Source organism: Pyxicephalus adspersus, chromosome 1 (assembly GCF_032062135.1).
Source record: "Pyxicephalus adspersus chromosome 1, UCB_Pads_2.0, whole genome shotgun sequence".
Taxonomy (NCBI): domain Eukaryota; kingdom Metazoa; phylum Chordata; class Amphibia; order Anura; family Pyxicephalidae; genus Pyxicephalus; species Pyxicephalus adspersus.
This window is the reverse complement of record NC_092858.1, coordinates 44,777,151-44,800,269: the sequence shown is the minus strand read 5'-3', so window position 1 is coordinate 44,800,269 and position 23,119 is coordinate 44,777,151. Positions and strand designations below refer to the sequence as shown.

The window sequence follows — 23,119 nt, the reverse complement described above, 5'->3', positions numbered from 1 at the left end:
TATATATTTATGATATCTACTAGAACCCTTGTTCGGACATATTTCTGTAAGTTACAGGTCTACAATTTAAAAAAAAAAATTCATGAAAACCTGTAACGCTTTTGGAACAGAAATCTAGACCTCAGTGTAACGCTCAAGTGGTTAATGGCTTACTTTGTGGTTTTAACATGTTTCCTTAAAGCATTTTATGGTTATGACAGATTGATTTTTCTATGAAAAAGTTACAGACTGAGAAATGCGGTTCTGTGGTCAGAATGTTACATTCTGTGATTTAGTGCTGACATCTACTGGAATAAAATATGCACTGCATAAAGTATGTGTGAAATCTAAAAGCAGAATTTAAGACACAGAAGCATATAAAGTATATATCTGGATTTATTTGTCAAAGGCAATGATCCCAACATGTTCAGGAAAATTCTTGCTTAACCACTGAAACCCTCACACCTGTATACCCCTATATCCGTTATGGACCAAGGTATTTTTTACATTTAGCTATGAGCATGTTGATTTTGTATTAACTTTGTCATTAACTAATGCTAACCATCTTGTGTTTTAAAAAAAAACTAAACATAACCAGTTAACAGTTCACATTGATAAGCTAAAAAATGCATGACAAATACTGTTTTGCTCTTTTTGTTTGGTAGGAATGCCACTTCTATTCCCCTTTTCTTTCCTAACCTCATTGGTATATTGCTGTCAGGGAAATCTCTGTTATGAATGTCTGGATAGTAGCAGTTCTAATATACTCCTAGCAGGGGTTCTAATTTGGCTGGACATACACTTTATTATGCTTTACAATAAGTTTGCTAGGTAAAACTTTCTTCTATTAGGATAGATATAATTTTTTTTTGCAATTTTAGTAAAAAAAAACTAATATTATTACTATCTTTAATAGAAGAAAGTTTTGCTTAGTGAACCTATTGTAAATGCATTATAAAGTGTATGTTCAGCCAAATTAGAACCTCTGCTAGGACAATATTAGAACCGCTACTATTTTACACTTTACATAAAATTAAAGTACTTTAAGGAACTGGAATACTATTTGATAAGTTTTAATTAGCTCTGTGAAAGGACCATGCTTCAAATGCTATGGTATAATATTATTATAATGCTAAATTAAAGAAAAATATTTAGACATGACAGATAATAGCACAACATTTACCTGCATTAAATGTATTTTATTTATGTGTTTATTAGAAAAATGATTATGGAGCAAGAAGACAAGGAGATGCAGTATCTGCAGAATGTGATGCTAACCATGGAACAGAACACACTGGAGAATGAAAGTGAAGCAAAGCAGGAATTTCAGAGTATGAGAGATGAGATAAAAAACAAGGTGATCACTGTGACTTACTGCCATAGTTTACCTAAAGTGCATTTCAGTGTTGAGTGTCATCTAGTGTTGTAATGTGTTTCAGTGAGAAACCGAATATTGAATGAGCTTAGGTAGGTTGGACACTGTATTTGTTTCTTCCAGTAAATGTTACTTACTAAACTTGCTTTAGTACTGTTTGCTACCATGACGTTTTGTTCCAAGATGCACTGAGACCTCCATCCCTAGAGAAAACAATGACAGGGTCTGTTTTGCAGTAAGTCAGTTCTATTACTTTTACAGTAACATTCAAAAAGTGGTAAATAAGTAAACAAGATGTGGACATATATTTGTGTCAATTCGTCAACCATAATCACAGCTTGTAACAGTGTTTAAAAGAAATTACTGGAAAATGGGATCTTGTATTGTGCTATGATAGAAGATCCCATTTTCAGTTGTTTCTTTTCTATGCTGTTACAAACAGAAGTGGTAATATACACTGGACTACAAATACTCCTAACTTAGTACTTGAACTTTTAAAGCCATTTACATTTCCTAGTGAATGATGAATTGAGTAGTTTTATATACTATATAGTGAAAGAAATTCTTACAGCTCAAATTGTTAGAACATGCAAATAAAAGATTCTTGTTACGCCACCATTTTGGGAGCAGGTTTTACATTTAAAGTGTGCCTGTGATTAATTACTGATAATGTATTGGAGTCCAGAGATAAGTACATGGCCTAGAGGATTAAACATATCAGGGGAGACTGCAGAAACTTAATATATACAGCCTCAAGGAAAGAAGAGAAAAGGGGGAACTGACAGAGACCTTTAAAGACATTAGGAATGCTAATAATGTTCAGGAGAGCAGTATTTTCGGTAGGAAGCTGAGCTCAAAAGCACGAAGACATGACCTTAAACTAGCAGAAAAAAACGGATCCCTGTAAAAGACTTCTAGAAGAAGTTAAAAGCTTTAATTAGCCTGGGGAAAAAATGTAAAAAAAAATTCAGGTCTGTGAATGTTCAACCTAAAAAATTATAGAACAGTCAATTTACTTTATGCAAATAGCTATTGATAAACATATTACAATATTTCTCAGTCCATTTATATGTCTAGGGGTCCAGTAATTATCAGGGTGAATAGTTATTGGGGTGGGTCAAATATTCTGTCTTTTTTACTGTTTTTGCCACATAAGATAAGTGGTTCCTGCAGTATTGGCCAGTGCCAGTTTTTTACTTTATAGGTGAACAGAGCCATAAAGGGCAGCAGCTGTACAGGTATAAACCGCTAAAATAATTAAATATAATAAAAATCTATAACAAATTAGGGTGCTGCAGATCAGTATTTGATTGAACATTGATGTGAATGCTCATTCTCTTGCCCTTTTGTCAGTGCAAAGTTAGAGGTGGTAATGAGAAGAAAGCTCATTACCAGATAAGAAAGCAAAAAGTGTGACTGGTTGCTGTGGGAACCTATTTAATTACAATATTCAGTTCAGCAGACATCACAATTTGTTTTTTGCTTACTGGAAAAATGTGTTGTTTTATCCTTTGTAATTAGGAAACACACAGACAGCATATTTGGGGATTTGTTCCAGCTTGTGGGAATACCTTCTTGTTCCTGCCTAATAAAGTGTAGATCCTACTGGCTAATTAAATCAACCCTGTCCTGCAAAGTCTCTACAACACATCATAGGAAAAAAAAGTGTTATTTAGGGCTTTTTCTAAAGCACTTCAGTCAGATCATTTATTATAAGGCCCTCATCTGCCGCATGTTCAAGGCATTTTATTTTCTTGATAATCTGGTAGGGGGAGCATTCAGGTCTAATATGGAAGTGGTGGTAGTATTTAATATTATAAAAAATAATTTATATAACGCCAACATGTTATGCAGTGCTGTACACTAAATAGGGGATGCAAAGGCCAGACAGATACAGACAGTGACACAGGAGGAGAAGAGGATCCTGCCCAGAAGAGCTTAAAATCTAAGGCTGCGTACACATGTGCAATAATTGTCAGAAACAAACAATCCATGACAGATCATTCGATAATTGTTAACAGAAAAAGTGCACAACGACTGGTCAGCGATGCCGACAAACGAGAAATCTTGCTGGAAACGAACGACCGCTCCAGAGGATCTGATTGGGCAATGATTGTTCGTAATCTATTGTGTGTACGGTCATTCAGTGATCGTGGATTGTGATACACTTTCTCTTGTACATGGCACTTCCTGCAGTGTTTGAACGATCGTTCAAACCATTGTATCTAGTGTGTACATTATTGGTAAATTAAATTTGAAGGATCGTTCGTTACAGCACATACAGAAATGTGCACAATACGATCGTTCAAAATAATCGGGAATAAACGTTAATCGTTCGTTTTCAAACCATAATTATTCCACGTGTGTACCTAGCCTTTCAAAGCAATTTTTGATTTTCTAATGACTAGAAAGAGGAAAAAATAGCGTTGCCTTACTCCTTTACTAATGGTTTTGGTGCATGCTGTTTGCTGTCATTGACACGGTAGAGTTTGGAGGAGAAGCATTCCTTACGTGTTATTCTTGAGAGCACAATAGAGGACCTCTGGAAACAAGTTCAACAAGCTCAGAAAAACTACCAGAATGCCACAGAAGACCGCAAGATCGCTTTTGAAACCTTAAAAGCCAAAGATGAGAAAAGTACAGAGGAAATTGCTTACCAGATGAAAAAGCTCCAGAAGATTCAGGTAACCAATATGATTCACTAGATTCTTTTACTGAGTTTTAAAAGTTATTATTGAACTTTTTCACTTTTCCTATAACGTAGGTTTCTTCCATTCTAGGTTCTTCCTTTATACCCTTTCTTTTTCAAGCTTGTTCTATATGTGGCACATATGGCCTCTCACTTTTTCTAATTTCACTATTTACTATGGATATTTTCTTTGCATAACCCTGCAGCAGTCTACAGATTTTAATCACCTTCATGCCACTCTTTTACTGTAATAAAATGTAGACATGCTGGGTGATCTAGCAAACTTGAAATGGATCTGGTCCAGGATTGAAAACATTTGCTAACAAATAGCAAATGACTTTAAGAAGACCAATCCAGGTTTGCTGGATCACCCAGCTTAGCTGATGAAAGTGTATCCTCTCCAGCCTTGGAGAGCTTTAATAAATCAGGGCCTATGGCAGGAATTGATTACCGCCAGGGAATGTTTAAGGGAATGTCATATTCCTTGTTTTATAAATAGAGACCTTAATACTTATTTCTCAGTGTCTAAAAAAGCTTAAGAAATAGAAACTAAGTCATTTTTTCCACTTGCCCCTACCTTAATACAGGACACAGCAGTGGCATACAGCTGGTGGATCAAACCATTACGCACAGCAGGGAAACATTTCAACACCCCTTAAACTGGAATTTATTGAATTAAACTAGCTAACGTGTCAATTTCAAAATAATTATTCTACTAGGCAAAGTCATAGTTCGAGCATGTAACATCATTTTGGGCAGCTAAATAAATCCTCCACTAAAAACAAGATTTGCCTAAAACCTTGGCATCTATACTTGTTTTTTTTATTGTGTTACAAAAGCCTAACTAAAAAAAAGTGAAATAGTTTTGAAACATTGGTAATAACCTAAATATCCATGCTCAGTAGTTCAACTTTATTGTTTAGCGTCAGTGGTGAGCCACACCATCTATATATCTTGTTACCTTCCATGAGTAGGTGACACATCTGTTTAGAGAGCCAGCTGTTAGGCCCAAAGTTGTATGTCTTGTTTGAGCTCATCCCACTGCTGGTTGCAACAGCAGAGAAAACATTAGGAGATAACATAGCCTTTAGTTTTCTGTCCTATAACTCGTACAGTACTTTAATACGTTTTATAAAACTTTCCTATGCAACAGCATCCTGGAAATAACAAAACCTTAAACAAATCTAACCAATAAAGATGTTTTCTCTGTGCTTGCTGCACATCAAACTAATTCCAATAATCTTACATTTCTTCCATGACCATTAATTTAGAAAATAACAATTTATTATTTGTATATTATTTAGGACTCAATAAACAGCCTAAGAAACAAGATTTCAGTTCACGCACGTGACGGTGAAGAACAGAACCGGAGGCTGCGGGAGGATAAAGAAGTGGTGCACAAACAGTTCCAGAAGCTGAAACAGCAACTGAATCAGGCCAGGGCAGCTGAACACAGCCATCTCACCACCCTTACTATACAGAGCAATGCCACACTAAAAGAACTGCAAAGAGTTATAGACAAGGTACAAGTTATAGACAAGGCATTTCTTCTGATCTGTTACATATCATAAGAATAGTTGTACTCATTTATACACATCAATGTTATCATATAACATTGCATATATTTTTGATAGTTTTAGCTTTCCATTAAAACATTATTCATAGGTCTCATAAAAAGTAGCATAATGCAAAAAAAAAAATAGTTTTATCAGTCATTTATTACAATGTGCAGGTAGAGTACAGTGGTTAGTGTCCTTTGTTCAATTACCCGGCATGACTTTCTCCATACCTTGCTGTCTTCTGTACAGTAAAGTATAAAGAAGAAAACATAAAGAAAGCTACACTTTTGAAGCATTTGCTTTATCCTTTTGCAAGGTTGTTCACGGCGATCTTTCAATTAGTTTTATTTAAATTTAGCTTTAGCTTCACCTAATCTCATTCTTTCAGCTCACCTAATCTCATTCTTTAGCGTTAGCTTCACCTAATCTCATTCTTTCAGTTCTGAATATTACCATTGTAGCCAGGGGGCAGACTTTCTCTAAAAGCAGTTAGGCAACTACTACTTCATTACCTGTTGGTTTTCCTATTAGGAGATGACAACAGTTAGCAGAATCTATGTGACAGTTTTTATGTGTATTTGCAACTTTTGTTCCTGTAATTCCGCAGTTTACCATTGACTTTAATTTAAAAAAATACTTTTTATTAAGAAGTCATCTTTCCTGCCAACCGTTTCCACTGGCTGCTGCTGTAAGTATCATAAATCTCAAATCTGTTTAAGATCTGTCTACTGCTACTGTTTAGAATTACCTGACTATGTGACAGAATTGATAAATAGATGTTCCTTGCTAAATGATCACTAAAATGGTTAGCATGACTAAAATCGATTACTAAATGTGATTGGTATGTGCTTTATTTTGTACACAGGGTGAGCAGATCCTTCGACTGGCAGAGATGTGTAGAAAGTTGGAAACTGAGGAAGAGAAAGTTTTGCCTTTCTACCCTTCATCCCTTAGTGATGCAGAGAAAAAGGAAGCAGAGAGAGCAAGCATGGAGAAGCCTTCAGAGCAGCTGGCACTGGTAAGCATTGTAGTAAAATCTCCTAATTAGGAGCCCAACTCTTTGCACATATAAACATGAATAGTTATGGGGAATGGGGCGTACCCTAAATTGGAAAAAAAATTCTTATACACCCACATTCTCCAGTGTTCTACAATCTTTGTTCAAAGTTGACACTTTGTCCCCACATTCTCTCAAAACTAATAGTCACGGCTGTCTGTCTTTTTTAAGCCAGGTGACCAATCATCTCACAGCCCCCTAATTTTAATGTATTGGCAGTTCTGCCTGTAGTAGGTAGAGACTGGGGACGGGTTTGTTATGCCTGCACTCATTCCCAACCTCACTTTTCTCAGTAAGATTCCTCTATACCCGCCACTTATTTTATGGTGTTTATAGAGTTAAATAAATGTGTTACTGACTGTTGTCTACCAACATGTGACACAGTTGAGTTTCCTGCAAGGCAGAGAGGTGGTTGTGGATACAAATTCTATCATACTGTTTCCTGATCAATACTTCAATACAATAATATCAATACAGAAACAACTACCTGCACTGTGTATTGTGTCGACACATTGAGAACCGGCAGTGTTTCTCACTGTTAAATAAAGCATCAGCTCACCTAAAATATATTTTAACCTTAATTATAGAGGGAATTTGATCACACTGAATACTAGCAAGGACTCGGTGAAAATTAGCAATACCACAGGTCACATGACTATACCTTTCACATGCATTATTACAGTTTTCACTTTTACTTCAAGAATATCTGTTTACTAGAAATGACTGATAATTAAAGAGGGTTGTTTGCAGTAGTTAAATCAAATGTAGAAGCAGGAATTTAGCCAATGGATTCTGAATCCATCGGATATTTCCAGCCCCCAGCAACCACCTAAATCTGAATGGCTTTTTGTCAAATACTGCTTTCTTATGATTACTGTATTTCTTACTTGTAGTTAATGCAGGATTACACTGCACTGGACCAATTTTGGAAGAGGTACAATAAAGTTCAGCTGGAACGCTGGGCACTGGAACGTGAGAAAACTGTCCTATCCCAGGATAACCAGAAACTCCGCATTTTGCTGAAGCAATACCTGGATGGCATCTCAGTCAGTGATGAGGTTCTCAGCCAACAGAACCCACTACTGATTCTTAACAACCGCAGCAGCTTACAGCAGAAAGTTCTCCCACAAGTTCCTGTCACTGACAAGAGGGTCCAGCGGCCTGTACACAATATCATTGAAGCTGCTCATGTAGTTAGCCATACACTGTGATCAGCTGGATATCATATAGTTTACTCTGTTATATCTCCAAATGTATTGTATTCCTAATACAGTGTCTTTGTATTATGCAATAAAACCATTAAAAGTAAAGTAAAAATTTCACTCGCTAATAATTATTATCTACTAAATCTAACTTCACACAATATTCTGTGTAATGGTAAAAAGATCACACATATTCATATCTGAGGAGAGTAGATATATACCCAAGAGATATGTCCTTAACAAATTCCATAACATTTATGGGACATATATCCTAAATCCAGCTCCTTTGCCCTTACTGCCATTCTTTTTAGTTTTGAATAGGAAGAAAATGTACAAACTGGAAACCGTTTATTTTTCATTAGTGTCATTTTAAACAGGACAAATTATAAAATGAATTTGTACTTTTTTAATTACAGTAATACCACTTTAAAAAAGGCAGCTAAATAAAAAAAAAATATAACAAAAATTCATAAAAATTTAAAAAAGCAATATGGCAAAAAAATAATGTCTTAAAATAATGACAGTTATAATAAAATAACCAGGCCCATAGAAGAAATAGACAAAACACACACCAGTTTTACCCTCCTTCTCCAAATAAATGTATAATGACTGAAAGGAAACAATCTGAGCCTGCTGAGTTTTAGGGAACCAATGATGCTTTGAAAATCCTAAAGTATGTGTAGCCACTAATAGTTGCCTGCTGTTCAAGCGGAAAGCTAAAGTAGTAAAAGGTCTGTAAAATACAGATGATGCCTTTTCCCCTGTGAAAATTGCTGTTAGATTTATACTAATTTACCTGTCTTCCACCTGCAGTATCTAGGAAAGGCCCCCTCAGTCTAGATTCTGGGGATTACAGAAGCAAGAACACACTCTTATTATGGATTGGAGTATATTCTTGTCCTTTCTTTATGGAAGACCTTTATATCATGTCCACAGCAGAGGGGGGTGGGAAGGGAAGTATAGAGCTTTTTTTTTTTTTTTTTGACTGGTACCTTTTGTGCCTAATAAAAGCATTGGATTTTTACACACAGAAGGAATTTGGACCTCATAAGTATAATGCAAGATCTCCTTTAAACACCAAATAATTCTAAAATTGAACAAAGAAAATTTTTGAAGCAATCATGTTAATTAGTGTAAATTGTAACTATTAGTTTTGAACCAGCAATTTACAAATTCAAAACTGTGGCTGTAGCTGTGCAATTATCCACACAGTATGGTCCGCTCATTCCTTCCTAGTAAGTAGGTAGTAATCAGTAGAAAGTTTCCTGCACTAAAATTGCTTACCACCTCTGTGACAAACAGTATTTATATAGTGTCAACATATTACACAGCACAGACAGACACAGTCAATGACACAGGAGGAGAGGACCCTGCCCCGAAGGGCTTACAATCTAAGAGATGGGGAAGCAGCATACAAAAGGAGGGGGGATTGGTGGGAAGTTGTGAGGGTTTTAGGAGACAGAAGAAGATGGGTAGGTAAGTTTGAAAATATAGGTATTGAGTGCCCCTTTACAGGAGCAAAAAGTAGGAGCAAGCCGAATAGGACGAGGAAGACCAATATAAAGAGTCGGGGCAGCTCTTAAAAAAAAAAAAGTCTTGGAGCTGTGCGTGTGATGAGATTATCAGAGAGGAAGTCATTAGTAGGTCATTGGAGGGGGTAAGAGAGAGAGAGGGGATTGGGGAGTATTTTTCTATCAGGTCAGAAAGGTAGGTTGGACAATAACTGTGGAGGGATTTGAAGGCAAAGCACCGGAGCTTGAATTTGATTCTAAGGTGAAATGGTAGCCAATGGAGAGAACTACAAAGAGATGCAGCAGAACAGGAGCGGAGGGAAGGATGAATGAGCCTGGCTGCAGCATTCATAATAGATTGTAGAGGAGAGAGTCGGGTTAGTGGAATACCAGAGGAGGATGTTACAAATGTGTACAAGGAGTTTGGTGGTCTCTGGGGACAGGTAGGGGTGGATTTTGGAGATGTTGTGTTGGTGAAAGTGACAGGACATGGAAATGTTCTGCATATGGGGGGGAAAAAGAGAGGGCAGAATAGAACTGGCGCCAGGATGGCATGCCTGAGGGGAGGGATAATTGAGTGTTATTAACAGTTAGAAATATGTCAGGGGGAGATTTGGAATTTGAGGGGGGAAGATGAAGAGTTCTGTTGTGATACGAAATAGCTGTAATGCACAAGGGTGAACAAATTTGTCCCATGAAATATGTATTCTGTCCACCAATTTGCTTCTATACACTTTTTGTATTCACTTCTTAAACTGGTTGCCGTTGGAATTTGCCTTGTTCAGTCGAGTTTAGTTAGGCTCTAAACTTAAAGCATGCATCTTACTAATAGAACTAAACAATAAAATTTGTTCCTTATTATTATTAAACTTTTTACACAGCATAGTACCAGTGATAGCAAAACAAGTATTTTCACATTTATAAATCAAATGTCTGCAAAAAGCATTCAAATGCTTGTACATACATAAATATTTGGCAGAGATAAAGAGAAGAAAGCATATTGAGCAACCCTTTAAATGTGCATGATCCTTGAAGGTCAATTGTGAGGAAGCTTGAAAAAGTATGCACATCAAGGGAAAAAAAGTCTGCGTTCACATACAGTGTTATCAGGCAAACTAATTGAATATTAGCCGGTTCAGACTCACTTCAGGATCCGTGTCAGCTGCTCAGTCACTGGCACTGCAGCACTTACCTGACAGCTGGGGGCAGTGGGCAGTTGGAAATTGTAAATTTACCACAACCTCACTGTCAGTGTGAACAGCTAATCTAAATACTCCTGTCAGAGTTCACGACTAACAATCCAGTGGAGAGTACACTGAATTGCACTTACTTGAAATATTGTTTCTTGCACTACTTGTTTCTGTCTAATGCACAACATGTCAAAATTTTTTTTTTAACTTATGACTACTAGATACCTGGGAAGTAGACCTGGATGACTAAAATTGTCAATAGACCTCCTTGTATGCAATCAGGATTTGCACAATTTCACAAGCTGAAGAGCCAAATAAGTCACAATCATACTACCAACCCCTAATCTCTTGTACTATAGACATCAATTGTTTTTTAATGCACTGTATGGCAGTGTTGTGCAGGTCATTCTCTTCTATATTTACAGTAATATATTGAATACACAAATTATTAAAAAATGAATTTTTAAACTCATTTGCTTTGTTTATGTTCTTAGTTTCACCATCACCATATTGGAAAAATTTATGACCTTAAAACAAGACATTTTTAGAAATCTGGGAGCAATAAATATGTAAATAAAAAAATAGAAATTGTATAAAACCCAGTTACACATAACAACCAGAAACTGTTTGTTGTTATCACAACACATACTGATTTATTGCTATGGTTTACTCCATATCATTGTTCTTATTTAATAAGTTGTGTATATCATATATTTTCTTGTGTGCTGCCCAATTTATCCCAGACTAGCACAAGTGTTTCGCTGTCTTAGCATTGTTCTTATCTGGATTAGCTTCAGGAACAGTGACACACCTATGACGTAAAATTGATGATTTTCAATGATGAGAATGTCTTGACCGCCAAACAGAAAACACCCCGAAATGAATTAATCAGACTCTGTAGTTTGATAAAATTAGAGTTCTTTATTTTTTTTTGGCTTTGTTCCTTTTTCCTTCCTTTAACTTCTTCTTGGACACAGTGGGAGTCTTTGATTTGGAGTACAAGTGGTATCCAATCAATGCTAAGAGAGTGGGCACGATGGCAATGCAAAGCATGGGCAGGACATCGTTCATCAGTGTCTGCCACTGTGTGGGTTTGGATAGTGATATCACTTCAGTATCAAACTGTAGCACAGCATCACCTGCGAACAGGGGGTTAACAGCTTGTTAGTGGCAAATATTGTACAGGAGTAAGAAGTAACAACTAATTCAGCCTATTTATTTAGTACTTTGCTAGGGCCATTTTAATAATACATACACATCAACTAGCCAAAATAAGAAAATCACCTGTCTGATATGGTGTACTATGTACCCTATACTATGCTGCCATAAACTTTTAACCCAGTCGGGCAATCACAATTTGCCTTTTGTCCATGTCTCTAAGATCCTTACACTTAATATTTTCCGGCTGCCTAATATATTCCAGGCCTTGAGAGGTAAACAAACAATAACACAATTAATGTTAATAACTGCATCTGTCAGTGGTTTTAATATGTTGGCTGATCGATGTGTATTTTAGCCTATTCAACAATCTCAAAATTAGAAAATCGGAAATAAAATATTTATTTGCCTATGTACCATGTTTGCAATATTCATAATTTTCTTGATTGATGTGTGTTGGGCTAAGACAGATCACCGATTTCGAATTGGCCCTCAAAGCACCAATAACAGCAGAACTGCCATACTTTTGGGCAACACAGAACATTGACATTTAAAGCTCTTCTTAGTTGTATATGTGAACATCAATCTAGGGTGTTTGTGTTTGCTGAAAACCTGGCCTAGAACTCCCAAGACAAACATTTCCAATATATTTTATAATGGCTTTTATAGAATTTTCACAAGGTAAACTCATTTCTCTTAGCTCAGTGAGATATTGCAAACTTTCTTTAGTGGTGGATTGGGACTGCTTTCTTATAGCTTGCAGGTCATTGCAGTCTGCATTAGAAACCTGCCTGGAATATTTTTTTTCTATATACCATACTACTATTACTTTAGTAATACCAATACTACTATAATCAGTACTTTTTTCCGCAGCATAATTACATCAGGCATGTAGAACTTTTTTCTCCAACAAAGTATAAGTTAAAGTGCAACTCCAGATGACATGCCACTTTCCACTTTACAGATCTGTGATATGAGTAATGAAATCTAAGTACTATCTGTTTTATGAAGCTGTATTTCAAAGTGTTTTTAGTTCCACGTGGCTCCATTACCATAACTTTATTGCTTCTCGAATTCCACGCAAAAGAAGCCATGGTTCCCATATTCTGCATTGGGCAAGGACTTAAAGTATATATATTTGGCACTTTTTGTGCTAAAAACCAGCAATCATGAGGAACAAAAGAAGAGTTTGGAACCCCAACGGTTGGCAGGAATACCCAAAACTTCCAGATGTAAAGTAACAAAAATATATCTGGGAAATCTATATACTGGATTTTTCAGGACGCACAACAAGCCAGGAGCAAATTCAGCAATATAACTAAAGTATGTATCACCTGGTAAAATGGCCCTTTCTATTCTCTCTCACCAAAAGCCCATCAGTCTGCTCAGACTGATTAAAAAAGAAAAGAATGCAAAGTCCCAATGCTGTGATTTTCTCTTAGCGGCTCTAAAAAAAACCACTGTTAAAAAATATCTATTGGTATATTACCTGTTGTTGTAAAGCAATCAATCAAATACATAAACATGAGAAAAAGAAATGTAAAAGTCACCTAAAAAAAATACCAACATAGCAGTGGGACATTTCATATTGGTTTACAGGAAAACTCTTACCTTTTCCCAGAAAAGCTTACAATGTAATGACCTCAGCACATTCCCTCCTTATATTTTGTAAAGGAAAGATCAGTGCTTCTCGAAATGCTCGAAATGCATAGCAGTGCATGGAACATTTTCATTTCAATGTTCTAATGCACAGTATTAAGACATTCTAATAACAAGTGCATAGGGTCAGCTGAGAATTTTGTTTTATGGTTTTGGATTGTTGATAGAATAACTTATTGGTAAAGTCGTTAATTGCTTTTTCAGAATTGTATTTAACGCCAAATGATTTGTATCTTGAACTGAAAATAAAAACCCTGAACACCATCACTAGAAAGGATTAATGTCATGGATTACCTGGGATAGAAGGGGGGTATCCTCTTTTTCCATATGCCAAGCTAGGTGGGATAACAACTTTGCGCTTCTCCCTGATAACAAAGTAAACACATAATTATCAAGATGGCAAATCAATAAATCTGCTTAAAATAACCCAGCGTGACAGCGATTTACCCTGCTGTGGTATTGATGTAAAATGAACACAATTTTAGCTCTAACTCAGCAGAAAATTGTATCCTGCTACTACAATACATGGGTTAGGAAGATGGAAGCGTAGATTGTTGTGAGATACAGGTAGGTTCTGTCCCCCAGGAGCTGTCAGCAGGTGGCTATATGTGTATTATTTGTGAAAATCTAATAATGTATTTTACCCAGCAGTTAGCTACCACAGAAATAATAAAAGAAAAGCAGCACAATATTTGGGTCTCTACCCCCAGTAAGTATTTAGATATTTTATTACTTTACGTAGCACTGATGTGCTCTGCAACACTTTACATGGACACTGAAATGTTTACATTTATTCTGTCTCTAAAGAATAGTACATATTATTTTCTATACAACACAAAATTACATATGGGATAATTTAGCTGGAAGCCAATAAAATATAACTTTCTATAACCTAAGTATGAATGAATACATTCCTGGCATGGCACAACATACAAGAGTAGAGATGGTCAATGAGATGTAAAGAATTCCAATTTTATGCAAATTACTTAAAAAAACTGGTTCTAATTGTACCGACTTGAAACTGAGCCAAACTGCAAGAACAGCAGTGGCGCCCAACCTTTTTTCATCTGGGGGCCGCTGTTGACATTGAGATAAAACTTCCAGACCACAATCCAAACAAACATTAAAGATTTATGTTTGAAAATAGAATAGTCTTCATTTAAAATTAAATTGAAATGTTTCTAGTTACCGTAACATACATGCACCAAATGACAAGAAGCAAGAAATGACAAATCAAGAATTTCTTCACTCACCATTTGATGCTCATTTTATTAATGCAACATTTTATTAATATTATGAAAGGTACAAAACTAAATCTATCATGTAATGCCTCCTGTCAGTTATAGGGAGCTGCTAACCTTTGTTTGTACCCCAAATTCTCTGTAATGGATACTTCCAGAGAAATGCAATTCATGTGATCGATAGCCAAGGGGGACGTGTTCTCATACTGTGTCTTCAGGCCCCTACATCTTCCTGTTCTTGAGAAATTAGGGTTCACAGAAGGTAAGTGGGCAGCTATATGTGACAGGGTAGCATGGTATCTTGTGATGGTGCCGTAGTGATGAAATTTTAGGGGGAGTTAGTCACAAGAGTCCTGCACTTGCAGTTACATTTCCTTTTTCTTACAGAGAAATTGCGGTTAGCCGTTAGGGTATAGCTGTGTGTGACAGGGTAGCATGAAATGATGGGTATAACATTTTAATGGGGATGGGGAGGGGGCAAAAGTGGTTTTCCACTGGCTCCCATATTTCCAGTTGTCAACATCCCTCTGTTCCAGAGAAATAGGGGTTCAGAGAAGATAAGTGGCCAGCTAGGTTTAACAGGCATGCCAGCAGCTGCTCAGTACTTCACACCGGGGGGTCTGCAGATTTGACTCCAGACGGCAGTGAGCAGTACTGAGCGTCTTCCCCTAGCCACGGTTCTATGGCACGAGGAAGGGGTAACTAACGCAACCTCACTGTAAACCTGAAAGCAGCCTTACATTTTGTCAGCGAGCAAGTATATAGCAAGCATATATTTGGAGCACCAAAGCACAGATCAAATTGGCATTACCCTAATCCTCATTGCCATGGAAGTGGCCCCCGGGGGTCCATAACATGCAAACTCTTTGGGGACCCTAGTTTTGAAAAAGCCCTTCTTAACCCCCTTAGCTATTTCTGTCCTTATTTCTACGCAAAATGCGTTTCAATTTTTTTGCATGGAAATTTATTTTACAATGTAGGCCTATAATTCCTAGGCATAAGTTACCGAAATATGCCCAACATTTTATGAATAAATATCCTGGCAGCACAATCTCATAGGAGATAAGCATAGGAGATGGGAGCGCTTCATCTCCTGCAAGACGACGAGAAGAGAGGAAATGAGGGGAGGGCCGGAGATCAGGCATCCTAACTTCAACTTCTACAAGCCTATTCAGACCAGTAATGCAACACTGAAAGCAGAAAAGGTCAGAAAAGACAGCCCATTGATTTCTTTCAGTTCTCTTATCTACCTTTTTCTCTTTTAATCTTTGCAGTTGCTGATATTTTAGGTATTATATACACAGGGTCATTCTAAAGTGTTCTTTTCAAAAGAATCGGATACATGGAACAGCTCCTTTATGTTGAATAGGTAAAATGAAAACATAAGCACTAAGCATATCTTAATGTCTTTTGAGAAGCGCTTTTACAGGATTCCTGTATAAAAGAGTCAGTGACCCTAACATAAAAGGATTCAGTCATTTCAGCTCCTGAACACGGGACTTCACTTCACTGAAGTTTCATTCCAAAAGACATTACATAATTCTATTTCTTGTAATTTGTCTGGCTCTCTGAGGACATGAATACATAGTAGAAATGGCTGGACCGTATAAACAGATTTCAATGACGATACTAGAGTTATAGAGCCATGACCTTTGAGATTATCCAGGTCTGTCTAAGCAAATCAATCATTTGGGAAGCACAAATATAACCTGGCTAAAAAGAACAAGGCTCTGATATGGCATATACAACTTAAGACTGGGCAGCATAGTGGCTCAGAGGTAAGTGCTCTGGCCTTTGCAGCCATAGGCCCAGGGTACGAATCTCGGACGGGTATTCCGGTTTCCTCCCACATTCCAAAAACATGCAGTTAGGTTAATTGGCTTTCCCCCCCCCAAAATTGACCCTAGGATGTATTAAAGACATATGACTATGGTAGGGACATTGGATTGTGAGTCCCTTTGAGGGACAGCTAGTGACCTGACCAAGATGGTCACTTGGTTTAAATCTGAGTATGATTTGGCTATCGAACCCCTGTTACGATATATAGAAAATACAACCTCCCTCCACGGGATAACAATACATGATACAGAAATAAGGGCTGCATTTTTCGCAGATGATATTTTACTGTTCACTTCCAACCCCACAGCAGACATAAATACTATTCAACACATATTAACCCTCTTTGGAGAAGTAGCAGGCTTGAAAATCAATTTCTCAAAAAGTGAGATACTTCCCCTGACTAATATCAGAGACAGGCGGTGGATATCGACCTCACCTTTAACGGTTGTCAAAGAGAATATTAAATATTTGGGGATACATATAGGCAGGTCCCCCACGTCTCTATATAAACTCAACTACCTGCCAGTATTTCAAAAAATACAAAACGAACTAAGAATGTGGGAGAGGCTGCCATTGTCATTCATGGGGCGATGCCACCTCGTCAAGATGGTATCTTTTCCACGTTTATTGTATCCGCTACAAACCATACCACTTCTAAAAAAAATAAAGAAATAGGATGCTAGTTTACCGGAACAGAAAAGTTTCCCTTCCTCCCTTCCCATCCCGCGTTTTGGCTGTTTTTATATAGGTTCAATGGTTTATGAACCAGGTTTCCCCTTTTTGTTTGTCTGTTTGTTTTTTACTTTTGAGTATTGTTTGGCAAAAGGAAAATTTTAGAAAATGGAGGACACAGTCAGACATGACGTGATTCTGTTAATCTGTTTAATTCTTATACAACAAGGAATGGGCACTCAAAATGTTATACGTATATATATGATTTTTATATATATGATTTTTGTATACTGCTGATGTTTTTTTTTTTTTTACGACCCGAACTTTGTAACACTAATCTTGAGCCTGTTATTGCTTGTTCTTTTTTTACTCTGGCTTTGTACTGTTCAGATGATTCTTTTGGTTATTACTTTGTACATTGTCTTTTCTGTGTCTATAAATAAAGTTTATAAATCTGAGTATGAACTAATATGATTCTTCACAACGAGAAGAGCATATGGCAAGCATATGGATATGGTAAATGAACCAACACAGAAAATTCTCCATACATTGTCTAACTTTGTTGTGTGGTAGATGAACCACAACAATTTAACCTTCAACCAGGACCTACAAAGCAGCAACTCGTTGGCACAGTAGAATGCTCCATCAGGAATGTAACATAAGAAACTACACAATATTAGAGCCATATTCCTGATAAATGAACGTTATATATCTGGCCAAGTGCAATATCACACAGAACTGGTGATTCATGCAGTTTCATGACATTGATGCATTATCTCAAAGTTGGGAACTTAACCACTGCTTCCTGACTAGATGGGGGAACCCTTGAAAAATTTTTAAGGTCTTACGGAACCCCTAATAAATTACTATATCCACAGCTCACAGTATATTAGTGTGGTGGTCAGTGAGAAGAATGCTTCTTACATTGCTGGCTAGTTGGAAGAATGTTACCCTGGCATGTAGGCAAAATATCATTGGTGTCAGTGGTAACTGATCTAAGAGGCACAAATGGCTCACAGAACCCCTAGCCACCTGTGCAGGAAATCTTGAGGAACACTGATCTACTGAGAAGGTTGCAAATCACAGTAGACTTCTAATTACTATAACATTTCCCAATACCTGAGCATAAGGGCTGCTATAAACTCCTTATTCCTCCTGCTTTGATATCTGAACGCTCTGTCCACTTACTTGTAGCAGCTGTAGAACTTTGTATAAAAATTAACTTCATCTTATCTTATCTGGTAATTCATATATACAGAAAAGTCTGCAGAGATTCCATGACATCACCCCTTACTTTCCTGAAAATCATGTTTGAGACTATGAAGTCTATGAGTCCTTGAAGGAAAAATATTACTATGCTCGGGCGATCTTATTTACTTTAACTTTTGTTTACAACCACATTGTTCAACCATTTAAACAATTCCCATGTAGGACTGGTCCACTCCATGCATCAGGCCCCCAAAAAATGGTGTTAAGACAAATGTATACCAGGTTGTGTGTACTCGTACACAGTTGTCCAAAGCCTCTTCAGATGTAAGTTACACTTATTTGTGAAGATCGATGGTCTACATTTTCTCATTTTACAATGCCCACCAAACCTCTGTTCTTTTTCTTCTGTGTCCACAATTTTACTTTTTTTTTTTTTAGACCAACAACAGGGCAAAAAAAAGAGTCATCTATTTGGCAAACTTTTAGATTTTTACAAAGCAGTTTTCTGAATCTTTACGCTGTACAAGTTGGTGGCGTGCAAGGCAACTAACTGAAACTCCTTTGCTTGAAGCACATAATCAGTATTTCTAAACTGATGGAACTGAAAAAAATTCCCAAAAGTACATATGATGGTCTCCTATCGAAACACGGCTTCCAAACTGAATAGAGCACAAGGGCGACGGTTCAGCCAAGCAATAGGAAATATATATTTTCTTCCATTCCCTTTTTTCGTGTGTTATCTCTATGGCCAGCAACATTCAAAACCAATTTTTAAAAAAGTACCATCACAAAAACATTGTATTCTTTAAGCAGTTTATACACAATATTTCTTTTCATTATGCCAATTCCACCATTTCACATGTATATTAGGCTGTTCAAGAGTATTTGGCAATGACACGGGACATACCGGTACTATAGATTTATCCAATCCTAACTTTAATAGTTTTTAAAGAATGCAATAATGGAAATAAGGAGTAATTATTGTAAATATATATAGGTCCATTATTATCAGACATTTTCTCTTACACTATGCATCTGGCATTTACCACACTTGATACAGAACAAAAAAAAAATGTGTATTCTAAAAAAAAAAAAAAACACTATTTCTATTCTATTGAAGACTCAGGATCCAGGGCTTCATGTACCTTAGTATTTAGGTGTTTAGAAGAAATGTCTGTTGTGAAAACCTATAGGGATCTGATTGGAAGCAGGGATCAGTGACTGAAGGATAAAGTAATAAATGTGGGTGAGTGTGAAAAAAAGTCCCAGATTCAATTACACAAAGGATAGGAATAAACTACCAAATCCTGATCATTAACTACCATGTGTGTTGTCAAATGACACGTACTGATTAGATGTGCTTTTTTTCTGATTTCCAGCAGATGCATACATATAAAAAAAGACAAAGTCCCCAAATCCTAAAGCTTCTGCTGCCTGTGTTCATAACGCACAATTGCACATATTATACTTTGTACACTGAGCAATGTGAAATAAATAGTGTGTATAATCTTAACACCCCATTTTTAAGGTTTTAAGTTGATAACTACAGGTTGTAAATTTTATTTTTTGAATAAAGCAAACCTGCCAACTAATGATGCATCAGATGCCTGCGACTTTGTGAACATAATGTCATCAAAATAAATATTCTTCTTCATGTATCACTGAGTTTTGTGAAGACCAGAAAAAAGTAAAGAGCGTAAAATCCTATTACCTTACAGTTGCTTTTGCAGTAGAGAAAATCCTATTGTAGCTTTTTTAGTTTTTTCATTGGAAATGACACCTCCATCTGGAAAGTAACATATACTCTTTGCTGTTTCTTTGTATCATTTCACATTTATTGCTATACAAGAGGGTATATTAATATTTTTTATGCAAGTGTGCATTAATTTACAGGGGTTTGTATAATGGACAATAATGAAATAGAGACACACTTACAGATATACAAAATAATGATAAATATATAGACAGCTCTCATGATAAAGTCATGCAATTTATTGTTGCCAAAATGATTACAGTAGCCAAGAAATGATGATACAAATAGGCATTTTGTTGCAACAAGCAAATTTTAAAAGTAACAAAGGAGCTTTCTATAGACATCTCCCATGGATGTTTTTAAAAATAGTGATTGCAGAGGAAAGAGCTAAACTTGGAGAGAGAATGTCTACCATGGTTGGACAGGACAAGGTATAGGTAGTGTCTGAGTTAGCTCACCAATGCAGCCAAAGACAGGAAAAAACTGACATAACTTTCGACTTTTACCTTTAAAAAAAAATATAGAACGTAATAGCAGTCTCAAGAGCAGAACAATAGGAAAGTAGGGGTTTGTAGGCAAATATGATATATAGATTATCATGTGATTACATAATAGTAATTTTACAATTAAAAAAAAAAGGTACAATTGTTGTTACACGATAGTCCTAATCTCACAATGAGTCTATATGACGTACTGCTAAATAGATAACAAATAAGTATACAATGTTGCAGTTCCAAATGGAGACAAAGAAGTACAATATCAAAAATGTAGTGTACACAATGGGTAAACTGGATCTCAAGACCCAACATGTTTTGCTGGTTAGGCTTCCTCAGGGGATGGGGAGAGTCAGTGAGTACACAGTAAGAGTGTGTATATGTCCTGATATAATATTAGCAAGAAGTCACCAGTCACCGTATTTGAGGTATTTAAGTAGAATTAGGTTAACATCAATAGTGGTTGGTAGGAATGGGATGAAAAGAAAAATAAATTCTAGATAAAGAACCTGATGGTGCAATATAAATACTTTTTCATATTTATATACCTTAACTACAACATCATTTGGACAGTGTGCACAAAATATAGCAAACTCAGATGCAAGCCCTCAGAGACTCGAAACGTTAAAGTTTGAGAAACGGGAAGAAAGTAAAAATAGAGCAATCACACAGTAATCACGCTAATATTAACTAAAACATCTACAAGGTATAGCAGAAAAGCTGGATAGGGGAGTCTGTTTTTAAAGCATCAGCTGTGAGATTCACAAGAAGACTACTTGCTGTATACTTGTCAAAAACTGTGTGCATAATGTGATGGCTGATGGACCAATATTGAAATTTACTTCTTTGAAAAAAAAAAGTGAGTGAGGCCAAAATCACTGGAAGATGAATGCGGTAAAATACAGACAGACAAAAGTTTAGCAAACATTCATTGTGCGAATGACACAATAAATTCCCCATGCTTGAATATTGTAGGTAATATTGACTGTTTTAAGATTCATCCTGCCTGCGTAATTCCAATTCCAATACAGATCATGATGTTAAGTAATGCATATCACAAATGTACCAATGTATTTAGATCATAAACTGACAGATCGACTAACTCTTCCCATAGCAAATAAATCCAATGATAGTCAGAAACTTTACAGCATCTCCTGCTAGCTCCTATCTCATAACAAATCCCCGGCACAATGTAATTCCACAATACCTTAGTTGGGTAAAAAGGTTATTGCAGTTTGTCCTACCTCTTCAAATCGAATCCATTTCTTTACAACATGAGGCTGTATACATCAATCACACCATTATTTATCTCCAAGCACATCACCCATGCTATGCAGACAACTCTGATTTATATTTTCTATAAAAAAGGACAAGAAGAGGACCAAAGCCAGGAAGATGTAAGGGCTGGCATTAATTTATCAAAAACTTTTATCCGTGGGTTACAAAAATATAGGAGAATGTAATATGTTAGGGCTTCAATACAGCCAAGTATAATGAATGAACAATGGACAACAGGACAACACCAATATCAGGCTTATTTGGTAGCTCATTGTATAGATGTGAGACCATACACAGTCATAGTCTTTATCTTCCGATGTGAAAAATGTTATGGCTTTCTTTTATGTAATCACAGATAATATTTTAAATTATTTGTAGTCTATTGCATGTGAAAATATGCAAAATATAAAGAGATGAGCATTTCTAGCTTGTTGTTATACGTATTTGGAAGAAATGTTGCACGCATCTATCTTTACATTGTCTTCTAGCAAATAGAATCTTACTCTCGGCTCCAATTTACCTTTTGTGTAATGGGTCCCCTGTTCAAACTCCTGTGTACCCCTTTGTTTCCTCTTCCATCCCATGCTCAGTACTGCACTGCCGCACCAGTGACTATATCCATATACCAGACCTTACTTTGCTGCTCTTCCTTATGGCCATTCTTATCTCTGAGTGATTTTTACTTTTTTTTTACTATTTTACTATTCTACTTGTGTACTTGTATTTCCTTTCTTTGACCTGTCTCATTGCACCCATTCTCCCCATATGTTACTCTCACTGCACTCCTCTTCTATGCATGTACCTTTCCAATGGCACTGGGATCTCCCTCATTTACATCCCTAATTATTATTATTAAACAGGATTTATATAGCGCCAACATATTACACAGCACTGTACATTAAATAGGGGTTGCAAATGACAGAAGAATACAGACAGTGATACAGGAGGAGAGGACCCTGCCCCGAAGAGCTTACAATCTAGTATGTGGGGGAATTACCGCACAATAGGAGGGGAGATATGTAGTGGAAAAGAAGACAGAAGAAGATAAAGGGAAGTTTGAAAAAATGGGTATAGAGTGCTCTTTTACATTGGCAGAAAGTAGAAGCAAGCCGAATGGGACGAGGAAGACCATTACAGAGAATTGGGGCAGCTCTAGAAAAGTCTTATAGCCGTGCGTGTGATAAGGTTATGAGTGTGCCTAATGTTGCCTTGTGTTTAAATAATTTGACATGTTACTGCTAAGTCTTAAAACCT

The 23,119-nt window shown here is 36.5% G+C and overlaps 2 protein-coding genes across 2 annotated transcripts in view; one reads left to right on the top strand and one right to left on the bottom strand.

Moving 5' to 3' along the window:
• CCDC65 (coiled-coil domain containing 65) overlaps positions 1-7,981 on the top strand; it is a 17,170-nt gene extending 9,189 nt beyond the window's left edge. Inside the window, exons 5-9 of the mRNA XM_072409353.1 lie at positions 1,198-1,336; positions 3,841-4,038; positions 5,348-5,566; positions 6,468-6,620; positions 7,553-7,981. Of these exons, the coding sequence (XP_072265454.1) occupies positions 1,198-1,336; positions 3,841-4,038; positions 5,348-5,566; positions 6,468-6,620; positions 7,553-7,870 (1,027 nt within the window). The 3' untranslated portion in view covers positions 7,871-7,981. The remainder of the gene's footprint in view (positions 1-1,197; positions 1,337-3,840; positions 4,039-5,347; positions 5,567-6,467; positions 6,621-7,552) is intronic.
• Positions 7,982-11,463: 3,482 nt separating this feature from the next.
• FKBP11 (FKBP prolyl isomerase 11) overlaps positions 11,464-23,119 on the bottom strand; it is a 27,077-nt gene continuing 15,421 nt past the window's right edge. Inside the window, exons 5-6 of the mRNA XM_072409343.1 lie at positions 13,674-13,744; positions 11,464-11,701 (exon numbers count right to left, since the gene is read on the bottom strand). Of these exons, the coding sequence (XP_072265444.1) occupies positions 11,484-11,701; positions 13,674-13,744 (289 nt within the window). The 3' untranslated portion in view covers positions 11,464-11,483. The remainder of the gene's footprint in view (positions 11,702-13,673; positions 13,745-23,119) is intronic.